At 40.8% G+C, this 20,222-nt stretch overlaps 1 protein-coding gene across 1 annotated transcript in view; it reads right to left on the bottom strand.

The window, feature by feature from the left end:
• Positions 1–503: 503 nt before the first annotated feature.
• The window catches only part of trabd2a (TraB domain containing 2A), a gene marked incomplete at both ends in the record, with an annotated part of 52,782 nt that continues 33,063 nt past the window's right edge, over positions 504–20,222 (bottom strand). Inside the window, 3 exons of the mRNA XM_079288853.1 lie at positions 504–702; positions 4,097–4,369; positions 8,093–8,183. Of these exons, the coding sequence (XP_079144979.1) occupies positions 504–702; positions 4,097–4,369; positions 8,093–8,183 (563 nt within the window). The remainder of the gene's footprint in view (positions 703–4,096; positions 4,370–8,092; positions 8,184–20,222) is intronic.

The raw sequence follows: 20,222 nt of genomic DNA, 5'->3' as shown, positions 1-20,222 counted from the left end.
ATATTTAGAGTCTGTTGTAACACTAAGGGAACTGACACACTGTGTAATGTCAGCGAGATGTCCGATAACACTTCCCGTTTGTGAGCTTTCGCTTTTCTTTCCTGCTGCGTTCTGTGTACTCGCTCCTGCTGTGTGTGTGTGTGTGTAAAAATAACTGAAACCCTATAAAACATTTATGTTTCCAGAGTCCCAACGTTATATGAACTTACATGCCCATGAAGGCCTCAATTTGTAAGAGACGTGCTCTATATGATTTACCATTCAACACAAAGTGTATCTAACCCAACATCCATGGAGTCTAATGTTACCAGACAGCTACAGCTGATATCACATGCTGTTTTTTCGCCTCTGCGACTCACCACACTCTTTTCCAGCTTCCTCTAGGTCTTATGACGCACGATCAGATCTCGCTTCACATGAGCCGATACAGGAAAACCACCACATGTGAGAGTTCGTCCTCATGAAGGGCTGGCTGCTTTTATAGAGTCCCGACTAATGCTCTACTAGAGACACGCAGTCCATGCCTGTGGGATCACTGTAAGCAATGTGCAGAGGAAGACAAGTAAAGATGGTGAGGTCGAGGAGGTGGTCCATGCTGACGATATGTGATGGTGGTGGCTGTGGACTCTGTCGGGTGGCTGCACTGTGATGTAACCATTGATGATGCGAACCAGCGGGGGAGGTGGAGACTGGACCATAGTGCTGCGGAGAGAAGACAAGAGAGCAGAACAGATAAATTAGATCTTTGAAAGGCCCCTAAACCAATTTTCTAAATCAGTTTTACGATGAATGATGGGGTCCTACAGTTAGAACAGCTTTGCTTATTTAGCGTTTTTGTGTGTGTTCTCCTCAAAGGTTTGAGACGGCCGGAATTCAGTTGGAAAATGTATTTGATGTTACATCCTGCCATGAACCAATCAGGGTTTAGCAACATTTATCAACAGTTATGGGGTCGTGCGCTGTTGTTGCCAGGCTGCCGTCAGTCAAATGTGATCAAACCCTCATGAACACACAGTCCTCATGTAGCAGATTAGGAAGTAAGAGCAAAGGATCGGTTTTTTTCCTCGCTTTAAATTTGATTGTTGCTTTTTCACTCATGGCTGTTAAATATCATAGAAAATATTTCAAATATGAAAGTTGGCAGAGGTCTCTGGTGTACGCTGTGGGAATAACATTTCAAAAGCAGGTTTTTTTTTTTGCAAGAATGTGTTGCTCAAAAACCTTCCCATATTCAGGAGTTACAACAGTTTGGGTAAGACCTTATTATTTTCAGACTAATTACCACATTTATTAATTTTTTAAACGCTATCTTTACACTGCTTAGCCACTGTACTGTTCTTTGGGATTGAAAAGAAAATCATAATAATCTGCAGAATAACCGGACTCTCTACATCCCCATAGCCTCCACGATTCAAGAGAAAATATGCAGACTGCATGGAAAAAAAACAATGGAAATATTAATGATGGTTAGGGCTACACAGGAAACATTCTCAACAAAGGAATCCACAGGCCAATCAGCAAAGATTTAGCAAAGCTATAAACCAACAGCCAATCAACCCGCATGCTTCTCTCTCTCTCTCTCTTTCTTCTTCTCCCAATATTATATATCCTGTCTTTCTGTCTGTATCTGTCCTCTTTTAAACAAGTCTGGCAATTAAATAATTTGTGATCTGCCGTTTGATCTGCAGAGCTTGTGTGGTTTGGACTGGGACGAGGCCAGGCAAAACAAACACCCAAGTTCCTGAAGTCGGAATCTCCTCATACCAGTGAACTGCAACAGCAGTGTGGAAAGAAAAGTCTGTCTATCACCATTGCAAAAAAAAGGAATTCAATTATGTCCCAGCCCTAAACTATCACCGGTCGCTACTCTGACTGCAGACAAACGAGACTACATTTAGAGGGATTGTTGTGGAGAAAATGAGTTTCCGTTTGGATGGCCGACTGCAAAGGGACAACATTGGAAAAGTTGAGAGTTAAGCGCCAGTTAAATTAAGATGGCTAAAATACACAGTGTCAGAATCAGTGATATAGATGATCGAAAAAAACACCCAAAATAGGCAATAGCACATAGATCACAGTGACAAGCCAAAGCATGTACTGGTACTGGATAGTTTGAAATGCTGAGATTACAAATGTCAAAATATTTCCCTCTCAAAATGAACTATGACTGATTTCATGACTCACAGATACTTGGAGATAGTAGTATAAACTTTGCATTGATTAGTGTTGTCTAAAGACTGTACAGCCTGCAGCTTTAGGCTTTAGTTATTAAATACATTTTAGTATGGACGATTATTTCAGACCAAACAAGGGGCAGAACTCTTAACTGGTACCTTGTTTAGCAAGATTTATTTATTTTAAAGTGTCTGAAAATTATTAAAGCAGCCATTTAAAAGTCCAGAGCAAACGTTTTTTTTTAAAGTTACGGAGCAGGTTTATTTAGATTTGAGGGCAAAGAGAGGTGTCATGCATCAAACACAACAGAGAACTGTGGCTCTATAGTTCGGTTTTTCGGACTAGCTCTCTCCCTGTCTCAATCATCCACCTTTTCAGACGTTAAAATATACAAAGATGTGCACCGTGTACACTAACATATGTACACAAACAGTCTGTTTCCTTTCCGTTCAAAATACACGGGCTCTCAGAAAGAGAGAAAACATTTCTGCAGACATAATGTACACAAACGTTCACAAACCCCCTCTGTTCCCGGGAAGAACAGACGCTACATGGTTGGACATTTCTTTCTGTAAAGAATTTGGAATTTTGTATACTGTACATGGAAAAATACAGATTTAAACATGCAGAGAAACATGCTCACACACACACAATGGACAATTTACATTCTCCCAACCACGATAACCTGCATGTCTTTGGACTGTTGTAGTAAACTGCAGCAGACAAAAGAGAATGTAATGTAGAGAGAATTTGCAGCTTTGTATTAACAAAGGAAGAGGAAGAGTCGGGGGGAAAAAACTGACTTAAAATATTGAACTGAAATGACATGGTTAATGGTAGCCTATGGCTTCGGCAGGAACAGAGTTTATGTTCCTGCATAAACAGTTTCCATCTGTATAATGTTGATACGAGCCATAGAAAACAAGCACTAAGTTCCACACAAATTAGGAGTCTGGGAGGGTTGACCAGGTAAACACATGCTCATTCAGATAAAAGAAACAAATGATTCTAAAAAGATTCAATTTGATTTTGCACCTTTATACTATGTTCACACTACGAGCGACAAAGCAACATGCTACGAGTAACGCTTTCTCCCTCTGTCCCAAAATGTGCAAGTCGGGTGAACTGGAATCTCTTAATTGTCCCTATGTGTGAATGAATGTGGTTGTCTGACTATAAAGTATATGTTATGACTTGTGATGGATTATCCCCTGAGCAGCATAAACTGGTGTAGAAAATGGTCGGGTCAAATAAACCTTTTTTGGTTCCTGCCCACGTGCATAAATATATTCATGACAACATAACATTGTGCCATTACAACAAACTAAAATAACTTTCAACACGGCAGACCACACCTTGCGCAAAGGTCTCCTTTTTGTCTGAAAGGTGAGCTTGTCTTGTTGTCCGGTCATAGATCCCTGCCTGGAGCGACTGTGAGAACAAAACCGGATACTTAGCAGGAATTCCCAGGCTGCCATTTTTCCATCCAAGACACTTATACCATCTAGGAACTAGTCTGGACTCATACTACGCTGCATGGAGTGTGTGTGTGTGTGTATATGTGATGATATCTGTGCAGATTGCATGAAGACTATGGTGATGTGATATGGTGGCTGTTTGAGCCTGCGGCATCACACCAGGAAGTGTCAGTTCTATTCTATAGACAGGTGGAAAGGCTGCATTACACATTTCCAATTCCCCCTCCCTCCTCTCACATCCTCTCTGTCTTTCTTCTCTGAGCTTTTACCGTTATACTCTTTTCTTTCCTATTGTCAACACCTGTGACCGTCTCGCTTTTTCTACATTTCTCCTCAGCCCTTTTTCACAGCACAGGAGACAGACAAGTCATTAATGACAGATGTGTATCAGAAACAAGATCCCTTGCACGTTCATCTTTTCACCCCTCTCCCTGTCCTCTTACCTCTCCTCAATGCGAACCCAAAGGTCATTGAAATGCCGGTGCCGCTGTTTCTTGTGCTTGTTCCTCCTCTTTTTCTTCAGCATTTTTCTCTCTGCTTTCTCAAGCAGCTCCAGGCTGTCCGGCGGCAGAAGCATGTGGGGTAACAGATCGTCCTCCAGGGGATGCCCCTGAGCGTCCTCTTTGTGGGGGAGCTCATGGAGGAAAGGCTCGAGAAGAGGGGGCTCGTCATGGTAGTCTTCTGACGCTGGCGAGTCAGGTCTGGATGATGATCTCCTAGTGGGTGCAAATCACAGGAATGTAAGATACTTTTGAAAGAATTTAGTCACAGAATGTGCCATTTACGCTTAAATATGACCTTCAATGTCAGCTTATGTGGTATGTGACCTATCTGTCCCACACAACATTATCAATACTTCTGGAGTAAAACTATATGATGGGTAGAATAGTGTTTTTAGTTGTCCTTCAAAAGGTACTAGGACTTGCAGATGCTTTGTTCAGCAAAGATCAAAGACTGTAGATTGTTGTCGTTTGCATGCAAATTATGCCTAACAAATTATGAGTCTCAGGAATGCTTGTTTTCCTCTAGTCTTTTTTCCATGCATGTCCCTGTCAATTGGGTGGATGGTAAGTCAAAGTTTGCACAATTCCAATATGGGCTGAAATCATGGCAATACAAAATTACGTTTGGTTTGGAGAGACCAGCTAAGCCACTTCAGGTGGAATCCACCACCAAAGACAAACATCTTGGCTAGTATTGGTTCCTGAACAAATGGATAAATGGTGAAGAAATTGATAGTGCTGCAGAAGTGTTATATATTCATTCACACGCGCACACACACACACACACACACACACACACACACACACACACACACACACACACACACACATCTGCAATGAGATAGCCACCCGCGGAGTCTGCTATGGTAGACTGCACTACATGCTTCACAGCAGGAGGTATAAGCTCTGTTTAGGTTGGCCTTTTCAACAACACTTCTTTGGTGGCTGGTGGGGAGTTTGTCAGATTTATCTGCATTACAATCTACATAGTGGAAAACAAATAGACAGCCCCAGTGAATAAGGAACATCACTGAACATTTGTTTTTCCTTAACCTGATAAATCAAAACATGGAGATCTCTACAGCTATCCGACCACCACAGTGCACACGGAGAGTTGGTTCACCGCCGTCGACTTCAAGGACGCATATTTTCATGTCGAGGTGGCTCCGAAACAAGGAAATTCTTGCGTCTTTCACTTTCCAGAGAATAGCCTACCGGTACAACAGGCTGCTGTTCAGCTGTTCCGTTGGCTCTCCGCACCTTAAGCAGATGTGTGGATGTGACACTGCACGACCGTGGCATGAGTGTCTTCTTTTATCTTGAAGACTTCATCATCATGACCAAGTCCAGAGAATGCGATATGTACCACTTCAGGCCCCTTATATGGGGGAAACACGTGATGATGAGGACCAACAACTGCACCGTGGTGGCCTGCACAGGCAGGGCGTGGTTCAGCCCGCAGGAAAATCCTGATCCACTCCTGAGGGTGGACACATTTGCACCAAAGTGCCATGGCCAAGAAAGCCACTTTCCCCAGCTTTATCCGACTCATCCCTTACACGTTGGAGAAAGTGAGGCAGGAGCAGGTGTCCAAGCTAGCCACTCTGCATCGTGGTATGCAGAAATTACTCAGATAATGGCGGGCCAGCCCTGGAACATCCCCCAGTTCTGGGGTGTTCTGTCTCAGGAGGCTGGTGCGATAGGTGTGTTACCCACTCTGGGACATCCTCTGCAGCTGTTGTTCCTGAGAAGGATAGGCTGAGGGGGCCTGGACTATCCAGGCAGCAGGGAGTCTGGTGCTCGTCTGTTGACTCCTGAAAGGTTGGGCCATGGCTCTACCAGTTAATTTGCATACTACCTGACTGCGATGACTCACATCTAGCTGGTCAAGATTAGTGTGGTTGGCTGTCTGGTATGTTGCAGCAGGGCGTGCATTAATCGGGCTCTTCCCGCCGTGCCCATAGAGTCCAGTTGAGGACAGAGCCTGTGTGAGTTAGAATGGATGTAACAGTATTGTAACCCCAGTTCTATAAACAAACGCAGAGCCCTCGACCAAGTGGGAGCTGTCGCTCCTACGTCACTCACTGAAGAGGGTGTAGGATGGCAGACAGCTGGGTGTGCTGCCTTATATACTGCGGGGGCCGCACGTACTTGCGTAGGCCCCTCCTGCTTCTACGACTACTCGTATGCAAATTTCCAGTGGGTGAATGCATACTCGTGATTGGATAAATATTACCCACAGAGTCCACTATAAGGCTCAACCTGTGCTTATAGAACTAGGGTTACATTATTGTAACCTTCGTTTTGATGAATGATCGCGGTCAGCTCTTATTGCTGTGACAACCACATTGTTTTATTGCTTCACAGTAAAAGCCAGCCCATGTTTCGCCAGTTGAATGCTTTTCATGTAAAGGAGCATGCATTTGGTATGCATTAGCAGTAATTTAATACAGCTCTGATACAGCCTTGGGACAGTGAACAGCAAACAATGCATCGTTTCTTGTAAATCCCTCACGTATTTGAGAGCAATTCGATTTGAGTGCAGGAATGGCAGACTCCGCCTGTTACAATGGAAAATATGATAATATGATATGATAAATAGCATCAAAAACAGGGCTTGATTCCATGAAAATCCTAAAGATTATAACTTTAAAGCTCATTGAGTTAACCGCTTCCTTGTTTAAGACTAACAATGATACAATAGTTTAAACCAATGGCAACAACAAATAGCTAATTCCTGTAAAGCTCACTGTTGGTAATATAATAACAGTTAAGTTTATAATTCTCGTGCTGAAAGTTTAAAGGCAATGAAAGTCCTTTGTATCAACCGTAAAAACAACAGTGCTCTGAATCTGACTATTTATTTTCTTTGATCACCAACTTCCACATCAAAATGAGCCCTTTATGTGATAAATAGATTAGTGGTTCATTGCCAACTCTCCATTGTCAATAGTACAGGTAAAGTAATAAATTATGATGAGACAATAAAATAATGCTGATGTTCAGGAACACCTGGAGAAAGTGAGAATCTCTCAATGGATAACTACTGAGCGCAGTTTTTCCTTATTTGCAGACAACGCATTTCTCACAAGGACCGAAGCAGAACTTGAACATCTGTTTCAGGTCTGCACATGAACACAGACCAACTATGAGTTGTGCTTACTGGGAAAATGATTTCCCATTTGAAATCCAGTGAAAAAGTTGAAAGGAATATATTCAAGTCAGGGCCATGAGACAGTGGTTGCCCTGTAAAATGTGGCATGGAAATGAAACCCTACACCGATATAAGTGATAAAGTATGGGCCTTGGACTTTTACAGAATCATGTTTTCAGAAGAAGTCATCATGTCCAACAGCGATGGTGAAACATGATATCTTCTGCCTAGTTTTCCATCCGTGATCTCTGTACTTCTCACTTTCTCAGTCTCTCCTGTCATCTCTTGTTACTCAGACATTTCTTCTGCTTTTTATGGAGGTTTTTCGATTTCAAAAAATTGCTGGAACAGAAATGGCCCTGAGAAAAAACCAATCATTTAAATATTCTTTCATCATAAATCATTATAGGTAATGTTGATTTTGTGTACAATTTAAGGTTTGTCTCATGTCTTACCATGCAATTTACCCTTCCCCATCATTAGTGAAACTAAAGCTTTTTCCATTTCAGCAAACACTATTCTACAATTGTACGATTTTTAGCATTTTAACTCACGAACATAAAACATAAACTCAGTGTTGATAAAATTACAAGAAAAAGATTTCTTTGATTTCAGGAGGATGAATTGCAGTCATTTTGTCAAGTAAAGTCAAATGGTGATTCGTTAAATATGCACATGTATCGTCATGATAAATCACAAAATGCAGGTCGTTAAATATTTTGCTAGATACCTGTGTGTGTGTGTGTGTGTGTGAATTAAGGGCATTTCTGCAGTAAATGTACCTGTTTACGGGCTTCCCAGCAGGGGTGTGCTCCACATCGTATCCCTGGCGATGAAGCACATCAATGACTGTATTGTTGCCAAGAAAGTGACCTGCGACCAAGAAAAAAAAAAAGTGATGACCTTGCCTTCCGAATGCTAATGATTAGGTACTGCAAGCAAATTGACAGAGCCAGGCTAGTTGTTTCCCCGGCTTTTAGTCTTTATGCTAAGCTATGCTAACCACCTTATGGCGCATTATCGATCTTCTTGTCTAAATCTTGGCATGGAAGTAAATCAGGTTATTTCCCAAGATGTTGAACTATTTCTTTCCTCTTGCATCCTTTCATACTTGTGCTGTCTCCTAAACAATTAAGTGCTCGACTTTTCTTTGCATTCTATTTCCTACTTTTACACCTGCTGATTTACACCCTTTCCATTCAGCACCACTTTTCCTCTGCTACTCTTGTTTCGTAGACTATCCTTTCTCTTCACCTCTTTCTCTGTCCTCGATTCGTCATCCGCCCTTATATCAGCCATTTTTTTCTCCCTCCATTTTCATCTCTCCATTCTCCTTCTTCCTTATCTCCAACTTCCCCTCTTCCTCGCTCCTGACCCTCTCAGCTCCGAGAAGTGGGGGCATTGAGGCTTCAGGTTGCCATGTCAAGAGGTCTCCATTCTTCCCCTTACTCTGACAAGGGGGAGCAGGGGCCCATTGTTTGGGCCTGTTCGGCCGTGGCACCACAGAGCCGTGTAAACAATGAGCCCCGGCACTTTAATCTGGCCCAGAGCCATCGATAGAGAGAGGTTGGCCTCGATTCACTATGGGTGCCATCATGCTGCCTCATCTCTAGAACTAATAGGTGTTGGCTAAAACTATGTCCCAGTGTGTAATAACCATGGAAGAGGACTGAGGGGGTACTACTGAAAAGTGCAACATTTCACAAAATGTAATATCTTCTTTTTAACTGGTATTTTTGGTAAATGCAAGTGATTTTTGTCTGCTTAGCAACTCGAGGAACACTGTCCCAAAATAATAAAGTCTGATGGACCCTTTAAAACCTCCTGAAATCAGTATCAATACCGGTGGTCAGTTACATGAATACCGGTAACCATCAGCTTTTAAACTCTCCGTGGGACTTGGAAACCAGACAGAGAGACAGAGTTTCCCAGCCTGCCCACGTTTAGAAACAACTCAGTGTGATTTATGTGAGTTTACTTGAGAGGATTAAGGTGGGACAAATGAAGCTGTTCGGCACAATGTAGGGCCACAGAAGGGTGGGCGGAATTCAAAACTTCAAAAGGGACACACACACATACAAATTCGTATACACGCAAATTTTAATAGGAGGTAAACCATCAAAGCTGATGTCTCCCCAAAGGATTCAATGTGTTTTTGGGGACCGAGTCTGGAAAAAAAAAACTCTGCTATTATATGCTTGAGACAAGAGAAGGAGATATTCAAATAACCCTTTGGCACAAAACAAAAAACAAATGAAACGGTTATAAGGGGTCTGATGAATTGCCAAAACAAGTCCAAACCCCAATTCTAAAAATTGGAAGAAGCTTTTTTTTTTAGGAGATCAAAAATGACACTGTTTTGGGATAGTGTTGTGGAAATTTGACGAACAAAAGACTAAAGGATGACTTTAATGGAGGTAATTTGTTATGACCAGCAGTCCACCTTAACAAAAACAAGTTTTATACTTGAAAAAAAAGGCAGAACCTGCCTTTGCACCGATGTCACGGCATTAAAAACGACAACGAATTCAGACACCTTTGATTAAAAATGATTGATGCCACGGAAAAAGGCAGAAAGTAGGAACAGAAAATGATGTTTTAGAAGGTCTGCATTTTCCTGAAACTAGCCTTGTGTATGTGATGTAGCCTTTGGCAACTGACCTGAACTTTGGGCCTAAATATGTCAGGTGATTCGTGACAACTACATCTCTCCGTTTCTCTCTCATACCGCTAATACTTGCTACCAAGTAATACATTAGTCTGTGTTTCTGTCAGAAAGAAAGAAAGAACCCTCATGCAATCCTGGATGAATATCATTCCTCAGCCTATGGAAGGCCATTCATTTTTTCTGCAGACTACAAAACAACACTGTCTAAATAGCAATGTCTGTGCGGTCAAACACTGAAAAGACTGTGGTGAGAAAACACCTGCGCCTCCTTTTCCTACAGCGACACAGCAAGCATCAATGCCTGGGTTAGTGAGGACATTTGTAGATCGTTGGGAACCACACAGTGCACACTGCACACAGCAAAACTACTTCCATATTTAATATGTCTACATTTGCGTCACAACAAAACACACATGATAAAAATGCTAACGTTGTGGCGCTAACTCGTAAATAAAGTTGCATTCTTCCATGCAGTGTCAAGTATAGTTCTGCTACGCTGGTTTCAAGGAGAATCAAAGTATAGCAGACATTTTTTCTGGTTATTGGTTTTCACATGACAAATCTAAATAAAAATGTTTCTTTGTACTCCAGCTATAAACATTTGATGTTATTGCTGAGTATAACTTCCCTCTCCGCACTACATAACGTCAATAAAATAATTAAAATCGATTTGGACATTATTACAGTTTTCCATGTTCAGGCCCAAAATGTGTCACATCAGTGTTGCTTTAGGTTCCCGACATAAGAAATGGTAGGAGTCATATCCGTTCAGGCTCCTACTAGAAACAGGCCTGCAGCCCATAGTTGAGGCCCAACCCCCTGGTTAAGAAGCCCACTTCTGGAGTGACATCTGACATATATTTCCACAGATTATTTATTTAGGCCAATTTCATACATTTTAAAAACTATGAAATGGGCCAAAATATGTACATCAATGCACAATATGTAGACTGTATGTCTTTCCAGGAGCAGTGCGATGGCAGAGATAATGACCAGGGACAGACCTGAAAGCTCTCATTCACAGCCAACTCCCTACACGCAGCGACATTCATATATGGCACCACTGAGTCACAGATTAGCTCATGTCATGGTTATAGAAACTTACAGAGTTGGTATGTGTGGTACTGAACTTTTCTATGAAGTGACAGCTTTTATAACAGTATATAAGTGTCTACTATTTGGAGGAAACACAATTGCTGCCTAGATCCAGGAAGTGGGACTTTCTTATACCGCACAGAAGTTGTGTGGGAGGTGAAGTACTGTTTGACTGTAAGGCTGCATGTACAAAGCACACAACCTTTACACCAGACACCAGGGTTCACGTCCTGTGCTCCATATGTTATTCGCTTAAGGATTCTAAAACATTTGGTTACTGTTGCGGAAAAATAGTTTTACTCAAAATAACCAAACAATCTTTGGAAAAAACTAACATTTAGCAGATACTGTACTGAATTCATTCCCCACCCTTCAAATATAATGTTTTTGTGTGCGTTTTTCTTATGGAGAAAAATTGGACTACAAATTACATTTTGCAACCCTGTTGTACAGTCACAAAAAATTAACCTTGAAACAAAGTTGTTAATTCATGTATTTTTTGGAGACTGGTTGATAATTGAAATAAGTCTTCTTCTATATCACATCTGGAATTGATGATGCTGGCTTTGTTTTTAGACTTTTAATGAATGTCTTGTAGCATGAGATGACGTCACTTGACTTACAATATAACATTTACATGTTGTTACGGGTGTAGGCAGGACCCAGGAGCAGTACGACAAGACCAGGACTGGTATGATTTTTGAGTTCTTTATTTGAAACGTACGACAGGCAGAATATTCTCTGGAAGAATCAATAACCGGTGTCTCGTGGTCTAGGACAGAAGGGCTGAGTAGGTTACCAGGGTCGGCAACAGCGAATCACTCCGTGAGTGAGTGCGGTAAAGTTGAGCATGAACGCCAAGAACGATCTGGCCGTGAGTGTGTCTGAGGCAGGGGTTTAAATAGTGAAGCGGCAGAGTGAGCAGGTGAGAGTGATGAGCTGATGAGGCGAGTGTGACTGGCAGGTGCACTGAATGAACTGATTAGGTGAGTGAAAGGTGGATACAAGTGACAGAGCTGTGACACATGTAAAAAAAAAACAGTTGAAAGAAATGGAATTGTAAGTTAGAAAACAGATCACTTATGTTGTAAGGAAAGTGAAATGATCTCATTATCGGCGGACAGAACGGTTTCCTTCAAGTTAAATATGAACCTTTCTGCACACCTGTACTTAGTAAGAGGAACACCAGATGAGAACCACAACAGTATCCGTCCTTAGGAAGACATCCAGTCTCCACAATCAGCAGCTCACACTAATAAGAACATATGGTAAGTCTTAAATAGCATTCCTTTTCCATACACATCGATATTTACATTACAACTTGTAACCACTGCCCAAGCAGCAGTTCTCATAACATTACAGCATGTTGGATAAACAAACGCTACAGGCAGTACTGAGGCCATTCTGAACCCGTACAGCCATTGCTAGCATATTCCCTGCTAGTGCACTATTACCACTATGACTAAGATCTGAATAAAGATGACAGTGAGGTGTTTGGCACTTTCTTTAGTCTATAGTGTTTTAGTTGCCAATAACATAAAGCCACAGACTTTTGGCTTGAATAAGCCTTGCCACTGGCCAATTTCTAAGGCTTTCTATTCTTGTGTAGATATTTGACACTGCCGTGGTTTTAGGAGCATAAATTACACAGGCAGGAAGAGGGCTGTTAAAAAAAGGGAGTTAAGCTACTCAAACTATTATCAAAACTAAATAATAGACTGACGTTTAGGATTTGACATTTCTAGGACATCGGATGTACTAACCAGCCAAAGATTTTACTGGAAAATCATTGTATTGGCTCAGCGAGTTGCTAACAGTCGAGCAAAAGCTCAGGGTCTTCAACAGTCAAGGAGATGAGGCCATCCATAAAAGTGACAGGCATGTCAAAGACAAGTAACAGAAAAACTATTGGTTTTCCACTGGCATAGAGATCACACAGCCAACCTCCTGTTTTGCAGCTAAATGAACGCTCATATCAAATGTCTGGAAAAACAGGCTCTGCTTAGACAGCACTTCTTCTTATCCCTGCTTAAATCATACTGTTTTAAGTCTTTGATGGACAGTCTGTTCACCCCTCTATTCAAATCTCAACCTCACCTATGAGCAGGCAAGTGCAATTTTCTTGAAAGGAACAGCAGACTGTTGCTCTCAGAAACTAGACAACATGACAAATTACTGTCAAACTGGTTGAGAGTCATTATGAGGTATTACAATGTAATCTATCAGTCTTTACTTCATTCTTTAATCATTTGTGGTAAAATACATCACATTTTTGGTAGCATTCAGTTGAACACACTGTATTTTTGTACATTCATTGAAATCAGCTCTTGGCAGCACTAGAGTAGTCATGGGATTACCAAAGTCCTTTGGATTCATCCTATTGGGACCATGAACGTACACAATTGCAATCTGTGAAATAGTTGTTTCGATGTTTCAGTATGGACGTGGCAAACCCCCCCCCCCCCCCCCCCCCAACCCTCCGACCAACTGACATTAGCATGCCCGGAGCCACTTTGCTAAAATGTTGGATGGCGACAGGAATACTGGAATCAAGCAGAGAAGCACTAAGTGCTTTATGCTAACATATCTTCACCGCAATTCAATTACTGGATAGCAGCAGTTAATGTTGTTTTTTTCAGACTTTGATAATTTATGTAACGTAGCCAACTTGTGGTGTTGAGACCTAAGAGCCTCTTAATGTTAATATAATAGTCATCCTAGCAGGCACCAAGATTCTTTACCACTGGATGGGCCTTGCAAAAATTGTTTCAAAAATGGATGTTTTTGCCTGGAACCAATTTAGGATGATGTTACTTGCAACTATATGTTGTCATTTTGATCCAAACTCTGCAGGATAAGGATATGCTTAATATAATAGCATAGGAGAGAAAGTCGGGAGCCAAAACCAAGATATGTTCGGTTAAATGTGTCTGCATAAAAGCCTGAAAATTCAGCTTTGGTCACAAGAAAAAGAAATCTTGCAATGTCATTGGTTTTAACCACTCCAAAACCTACAGCACACTCAATTTTACCTCCAATCCTCCCTTCTCTGTATTCTATCTCATAAAAATAAATGGTACTTTTGTGCATTTAAAAAACACATAGATTGATGAAGAAAGAGTGAAGTGCAGTTTTAGGTTGAAACTACTGACTGAGCCAAACTAAACCTCCACATGTTGTTTTAGTGCTTCTGCTGCTCGGCCGTTAATGACCTACTGTATGGACCTTGTTTCTGAGCATGATGTCATCATTTCCTCAAGTCAAATGAACATTTTAAATCTACATTTTTGAGCACACCCTTAGAGAATGCACTTTGGTCGTTTGCAGTATCTACAAAGGGAGCTACGGTGTTAGCATGGCTAAATATCTCATCTAGCTTGTGTTAACATTCAGTTCTGGTTGATTTTGGTTATTTTTAATGACTTTATGTGCATTCATTTTTGCCTTTGTCTTGCATCATTTAAACCGTCTTTACCCAACACGCATGCTATATTTTTTTCCAGCACAAGCTCAATTGTCTGACTTATCATTTTGCAAATTTGATACTGTACAAAGCTGCCAGGGACCCAAAGTACAATACAAAATGACAGAGGCCTATACAAATGTACATGTTTTTATATGATAATCACAACTCTTAAAACAGTTCAATGTTGTAAAAAATATTGTTTCACTGTCCATGCACAAAAATACAGAAGACATTTATAAAACTATAATATAGCCGTATTACAGGTGAAGTGAATTTATCCCAACTCGTTCTTGTTCCTCTTTTATTGAAAGTCTATCTCTGCCATTCTAATTCACAGAATGAATGTTATGTTTTTAGATTTCCTTTAAAAAAACGTTTTTGTGGTCTACAGAAATTAATGTAGACACTACGAGAAAGCCCACATCAGCACTCTCAACTGCTTTGCTCAGCTTGTCTCTATACAATATATATAAATAAAGTTATGTTCCTAGAAATAAAAGCATACTCTGTATTCAGAGATTAGTCCTTAGGGTTGAATCATATTTTTATGGGATTTATTAAAATTTGTTCGGGCATATCCATCTTAATTTTTGATACTGGAGGTTTCATTGATACCATTTAAAAGAAAATGTGATTTAGTGTAAGTGACTGCTTGTATTTTATGTCAACTGCTGCATTATACCTCATAAATTGCCAAAATTAAATGCATTTGACAATCTGTTATGACTTCCTGAGTGTAAGATACCGGCCATATGAGAAAGCTGTGAACACAGCGGTGATATGCTTGTTTGAATTTGAAAAGACCCAAAACAGCAAAGAATGCTAACATCTCAACCACCACCAAAACATTTCTCTTTGGGTTTCTCTCAGCCACAGTGAGACGCACAGTTCAGAAACAGGCTGAATTCAACAGGTCATTCCTTTATTGTCAAATTGATACGATCTCTATATTTCGTAAACAGACGCAGGCTGTTGAAAGAGAGACGGGGGGAAGACGAAAAAACAAGTTGATGCAAAAACAACATCGGGACTCAGACAAAAAAAACCAAACAGTTCAAGACAGACAGAAGCAGAGACAAAAGGAATGAGGGCTGATGCCAACGGTTGAATTTAACATGGAAAGAAGAAGAACAGGAATAGAGACAAAGAGAAAAGGCATGCAAAACAACACAGGAATGTTAAGTCGTCAGATGCCAGACTGTGATGGCTGAGGATAAGAGCATCCTGCCTTCGGTTCAGGGCTGAAACACCTCTCTATTGAGACTGTGTAGACTGTATCTTGACACAGTGCCCATGTAAAGTCTGCTATACAAAACAGGAGTGGCTGCTTGAAGTGATATCTTAGTTTGGCATGCAGGTTTTCCAACCATTTCCAAAGAAAAAACATGGAGACAGGGTCTAGAAAATGACACAAAAAAGTGCATTTCTTTTTAAAAAGAGTCAGAACTTCTCACCTCTAAAAGTCCGAAATCATAAAACTTTAAACATACAGCAGATGTTATTGTAGCAGAGGAAATGTGAGTTGTTGCTTTCTTCACCTCCACCTCATCTGTAATTGTCACATATCAGGACACCTTGTTTATCTGGGCACATGTGTTATTATGAAGTCGAATCATCTCAATGTTTCTGGAACTAATGTCGCTGCCGCAGACAACTGTTGATGACTGACGTTCTGTTAAAAAAGCATCCAAGTTAAATGTATTATGGGTAGTATTTGGGGGGGATGTGCCCAGAATGATGGGAGAGGTGGTTTGTTTAGCTTACAAAGAAATCTTTCATGAGTAAAATTGCAAAGAACAAATGTATAATTTGCCGCAGCTTTATGTTCACTTGTGAAAATTAAATATACGGAGTGTTAAACATGCCCACATTTTAGTCACTTTGTCTTTTTACATGTTTCGCCGTGTTTATCGCCAGGGTAAAAACAGGAACAATTGTCTGCACAAGTTCTCTTGAGATCGTGCTGAGCAACTTCTGCTTTGAATTTATGCTGAAAATAAATGAGAAACAGAGCACATAAGAGGCCTGTGGTGTGAGGTTGTTTTTTCAATAAACTCGCATTCAAAATTTGTGGTGGCACACAGCACTCTGGAGCCGTGTTGGGGTTTATATCTGTCAGACTGCAATAGTCCTACACTCGCCTCAGTTTTGCTCTTTCTGCCAAGAAATTATGGCGCTTGAGCACACACCAGCTTATTCACTGTGGTCATATGAAACAGTGATCAAAGTTAGAAAATTCAGTAAAAGTGAGCAGTTCTTAACAAAGTAAACCAGAGCACTGCTAGCTCTGAATGGCCCTGCAACTGAATGGCTCCTTTTCACCTAGAAATACTGTCTCAGAGAATATCCGTATGATAAAAGAAAGGAGATTTTAAGAGGGTGGTGGTGGGGGGGTGGGGGGTGGGGGGGGGGTTCCTGCCCACCTGGCCTCAGGTCGGCTGAGTTTTTTATATTGACTCTAAAGTGCCGTACAAAATCGGCAATTTGCATAATAACTGTAGGTGTAACATAAATGTAGTGATGTAAAAAGCACAATGAGTATGAATCTAAAGTTTTACAAAAGTGAAACTCTTCACAATTGTACTTAAGTATACAGTACTTGTGTAAATATGCTTTGCACCACTGATCAGATCCAATTCAGGGAAAGTCCTTTGAGTGTTTGAATTCGCTTCATTCATTTATATTTTGTTTCTGCCTGTGCCAGTAGAGCATGTTAGATTCACTTTTTGGTGTTAATAATGTGAAAAATTAGACTTGTTCTTCTTCAGTTTGACATTACCACAGAGGAATCTACATTTGGAATACAACATGTGTATTGTTCTGATAAATATGTTTATTCTGAGGGGTTGTGAGATGGTTGTCAGGATAGGAAAGCAGAAAGACAATTTTTGCAGCACAAAATGTAATTTATGTTCGGATAATTTTTTCTAATCTTTGCATTTTGCTCACAAATTACTGGATAATTGTACACCGTTATGCTCAAATAAAATGATCTCAGTCTTTGGGTGCAATGCCCACCACACATAATGCAATTTGTGATAAGTAGAAAGAGGGGTCACAAGCCCCAAAGCAAAGTTGTGAAGCCCTGTGATGGACCAGACTGACTGAATGAGGCTTCACACACACTGCAGAGTTGAAGGATGCATTGTGGGTTCAAAAGGACTAGATTGGCATCAGTAAAACCATTAGTCCAAAACAGCACCAACACATTTTGAATTAATCCGAAGTGAAGTTATCTAGGGAATTGAGAACGGTTTCTACCAAGCAACACAACCGGCTGTGTTATATCTAAATCAATCGCAGACTGTTATGCGCTGGAGGTTTGATCGCAATCGTTCAGCTCGGTCAACAAGTGGGAGTTCTGAGACAGAACAGTGTTTCTTTTCCTCAAACGTGTTTCTTTTGCTCGTCCCAACCTTTCCAAAAATCTATTCCTTCAGTTTGCATTTTGCGGCCTCCACTTATAACACATGATCCCGGCCAGCCTCGCTTCCTGCTGCGAGTCTCTGCTCAGCCTTTCATTTATCTCAGTACAGAAAGAAAACACCAATGGCGAGTCTGATGCAAGCTAAAAAGCATTCCACATCGTAGTTTTTCTCAGATGTTTTCCTCACAGAGCTTCCATCGAAAACACGTGGCTTAGGGGGCAATTTTGTGCCTATTTAATTTGAGTAATCTGCCAGAGATCTTGTTGATGGCAAATGAGGCCTGCAGATCATCTGTGATCTCCGTCTAGATTATAACTAAGAGCAGATCCAAAGGCTCTGTTTCTGGCTGTGTTATCTTACCCGATCTCCCCCTATGTCACTGTTTTAAGGTTTTTTTTTTTCTTGTTATCCTCCTTTCCTGGCAGATTTAGTTACTATGACAGAAACATGTGTCTCTCTTTGTCAATTACCAAACCTCCGTTCATCCCATTTCCTCCCAAATCATTCTGTCCTCTATCCCTCACTTACTAGTTAACTAGAGTTCTGGATAACACAGTGCGAGTGCGCTGTCCAAAAAGTCTCTTGCCTCCCTGCAAATACTTCACAATGAAGCATGGCCAACTTTTACATCTGTGCCAACTCCACCATCTGAAACAGCCTGAACACAAAACGGAAAATCAGATTCCTTTGATTACATCTCATTTGCTCCAGACCTTTACTTTTGTAAAATTTTGTTATAAAACCTACGACAGTAATTTCAAAATAAAACTGAGCTTGTTAGTGTTGAATGCAGACAATTATATTGCTGTTTCTGCATCGATGTGGCATCACACAATTACACAAAGCTCTATTTTTGGTTTCATTTGCTGAATACCTTTTAGGACTTCAGACCAATGAAACTATAAAAACTACACTGTGAAATATATATAGATAAAGAAATTGACTGAGTAACAGATCATTAGAGTGAAATAATACATTCCAGGAGTCTTATAAGATATATAAAAGTTATATTTATACATGCTCTTTGGCATCCCAGAATCCTGCACGCATTCACAAAGCTTGTGTGACGATGCACATAAGCCGTGCATATTCATAGAGCGAACCAGAAAACTCCCCACTCCAATGAAACAAAACAGTATTCGATAACTCCAGGGAGAGGGTGGAAGCCACGAATCACACAAGTCATGTTTTCCCTCTGTCTCATATCTCCATCCCCTCTGGGCCGTGTGTTGCTCTCCTTTATGTTTTACCTCCAAAACGAAAAGGGACTGGCCTGCAGAACGATTCCCACTCAGAATCATCAATAGATGCACTGCTGCTTGCTAGTTACGCATATAATTGTCCTTGCCCTTTTCCTTTCATATAGAGAAGTGAGGTATTTGTGCCCCTGGGCAGGCCTGTTAAGAGCCAGTTCCAGGTGTATACGGAAATACTGCTGAGTTTGAATGGGGTCAGGGGTGAGGAGTTCAACTCTTTCAATAAATCAAAACAAGCTGTTGTGACAAGGTTTCCCTGCTGTGACTGGGAGAGAAGTGTGGGCTGTATGAAATATGTCTTTCAAGTGCAGAGATGGAGGCCTTTGACCCGATGAGTGCAACAAAATGTATGTGTTTAGGTGCCTTTCACTCAGCAGCTTAACAGCCAGTTAGTTGTTCAGAGCGGCTGACAGGTTTATCCTCCAATTTAAGAACAGACAGAGATGTACCACATGATACGTTGCAGATGCTCCTGACGTGTTAACGTCGCACTGGTAGAACGTGTTTGAAGGTTGTATGGGATGTATTTAGGATTGTAAATATGCCAGATAATATTTCACCTCTGAAGAGGAAGAAGATCAAGAGGAAGCTCTGTACAGACGGACTAGAAAACCAGGGACACGTGGCCAGTTATTCAGTGTTTCACATCCCATAAAAAATGAAGAATTGTACTGTCACTGATTAGATTTTAGTTTTAGTCAATGAACTGAGTAATATGTAATATGAGCGAGATGTAATGTCAAGATATAGATCAGAATATGTATGTAATATCTTTATTTACTTGCAGGAGTGATTCCTAGGAAACGACGCATACATGATGCAATCCGGCATGACCGTTGTAATTCTATCTCAACTCTCCCACAGTCGTATCAAGTTAAATTGCTGCTAATGCAAACCAAACGTTTGTTTACGAGTTTGCATTAAAGGCGTTCAACGAGCGAAACACTGATTATTGAGTGACTTTTTTTATCCCCATTGAAATCTTGAGGATTATCCAGT

This window comes from Melanostigma gelatinosum, assembly GCF_949748355.1.
Source record: "Melanostigma gelatinosum genome assembly, chromosome: 18".
Taxonomy (NCBI): domain Eukaryota; kingdom Metazoa; phylum Chordata; class Actinopteri; order Perciformes; family Zoarcidae; genus Melanostigma; species Melanostigma gelatinosum.
This window is presented reverse-complemented; position numbering and strand designations above follow the sequence as displayed.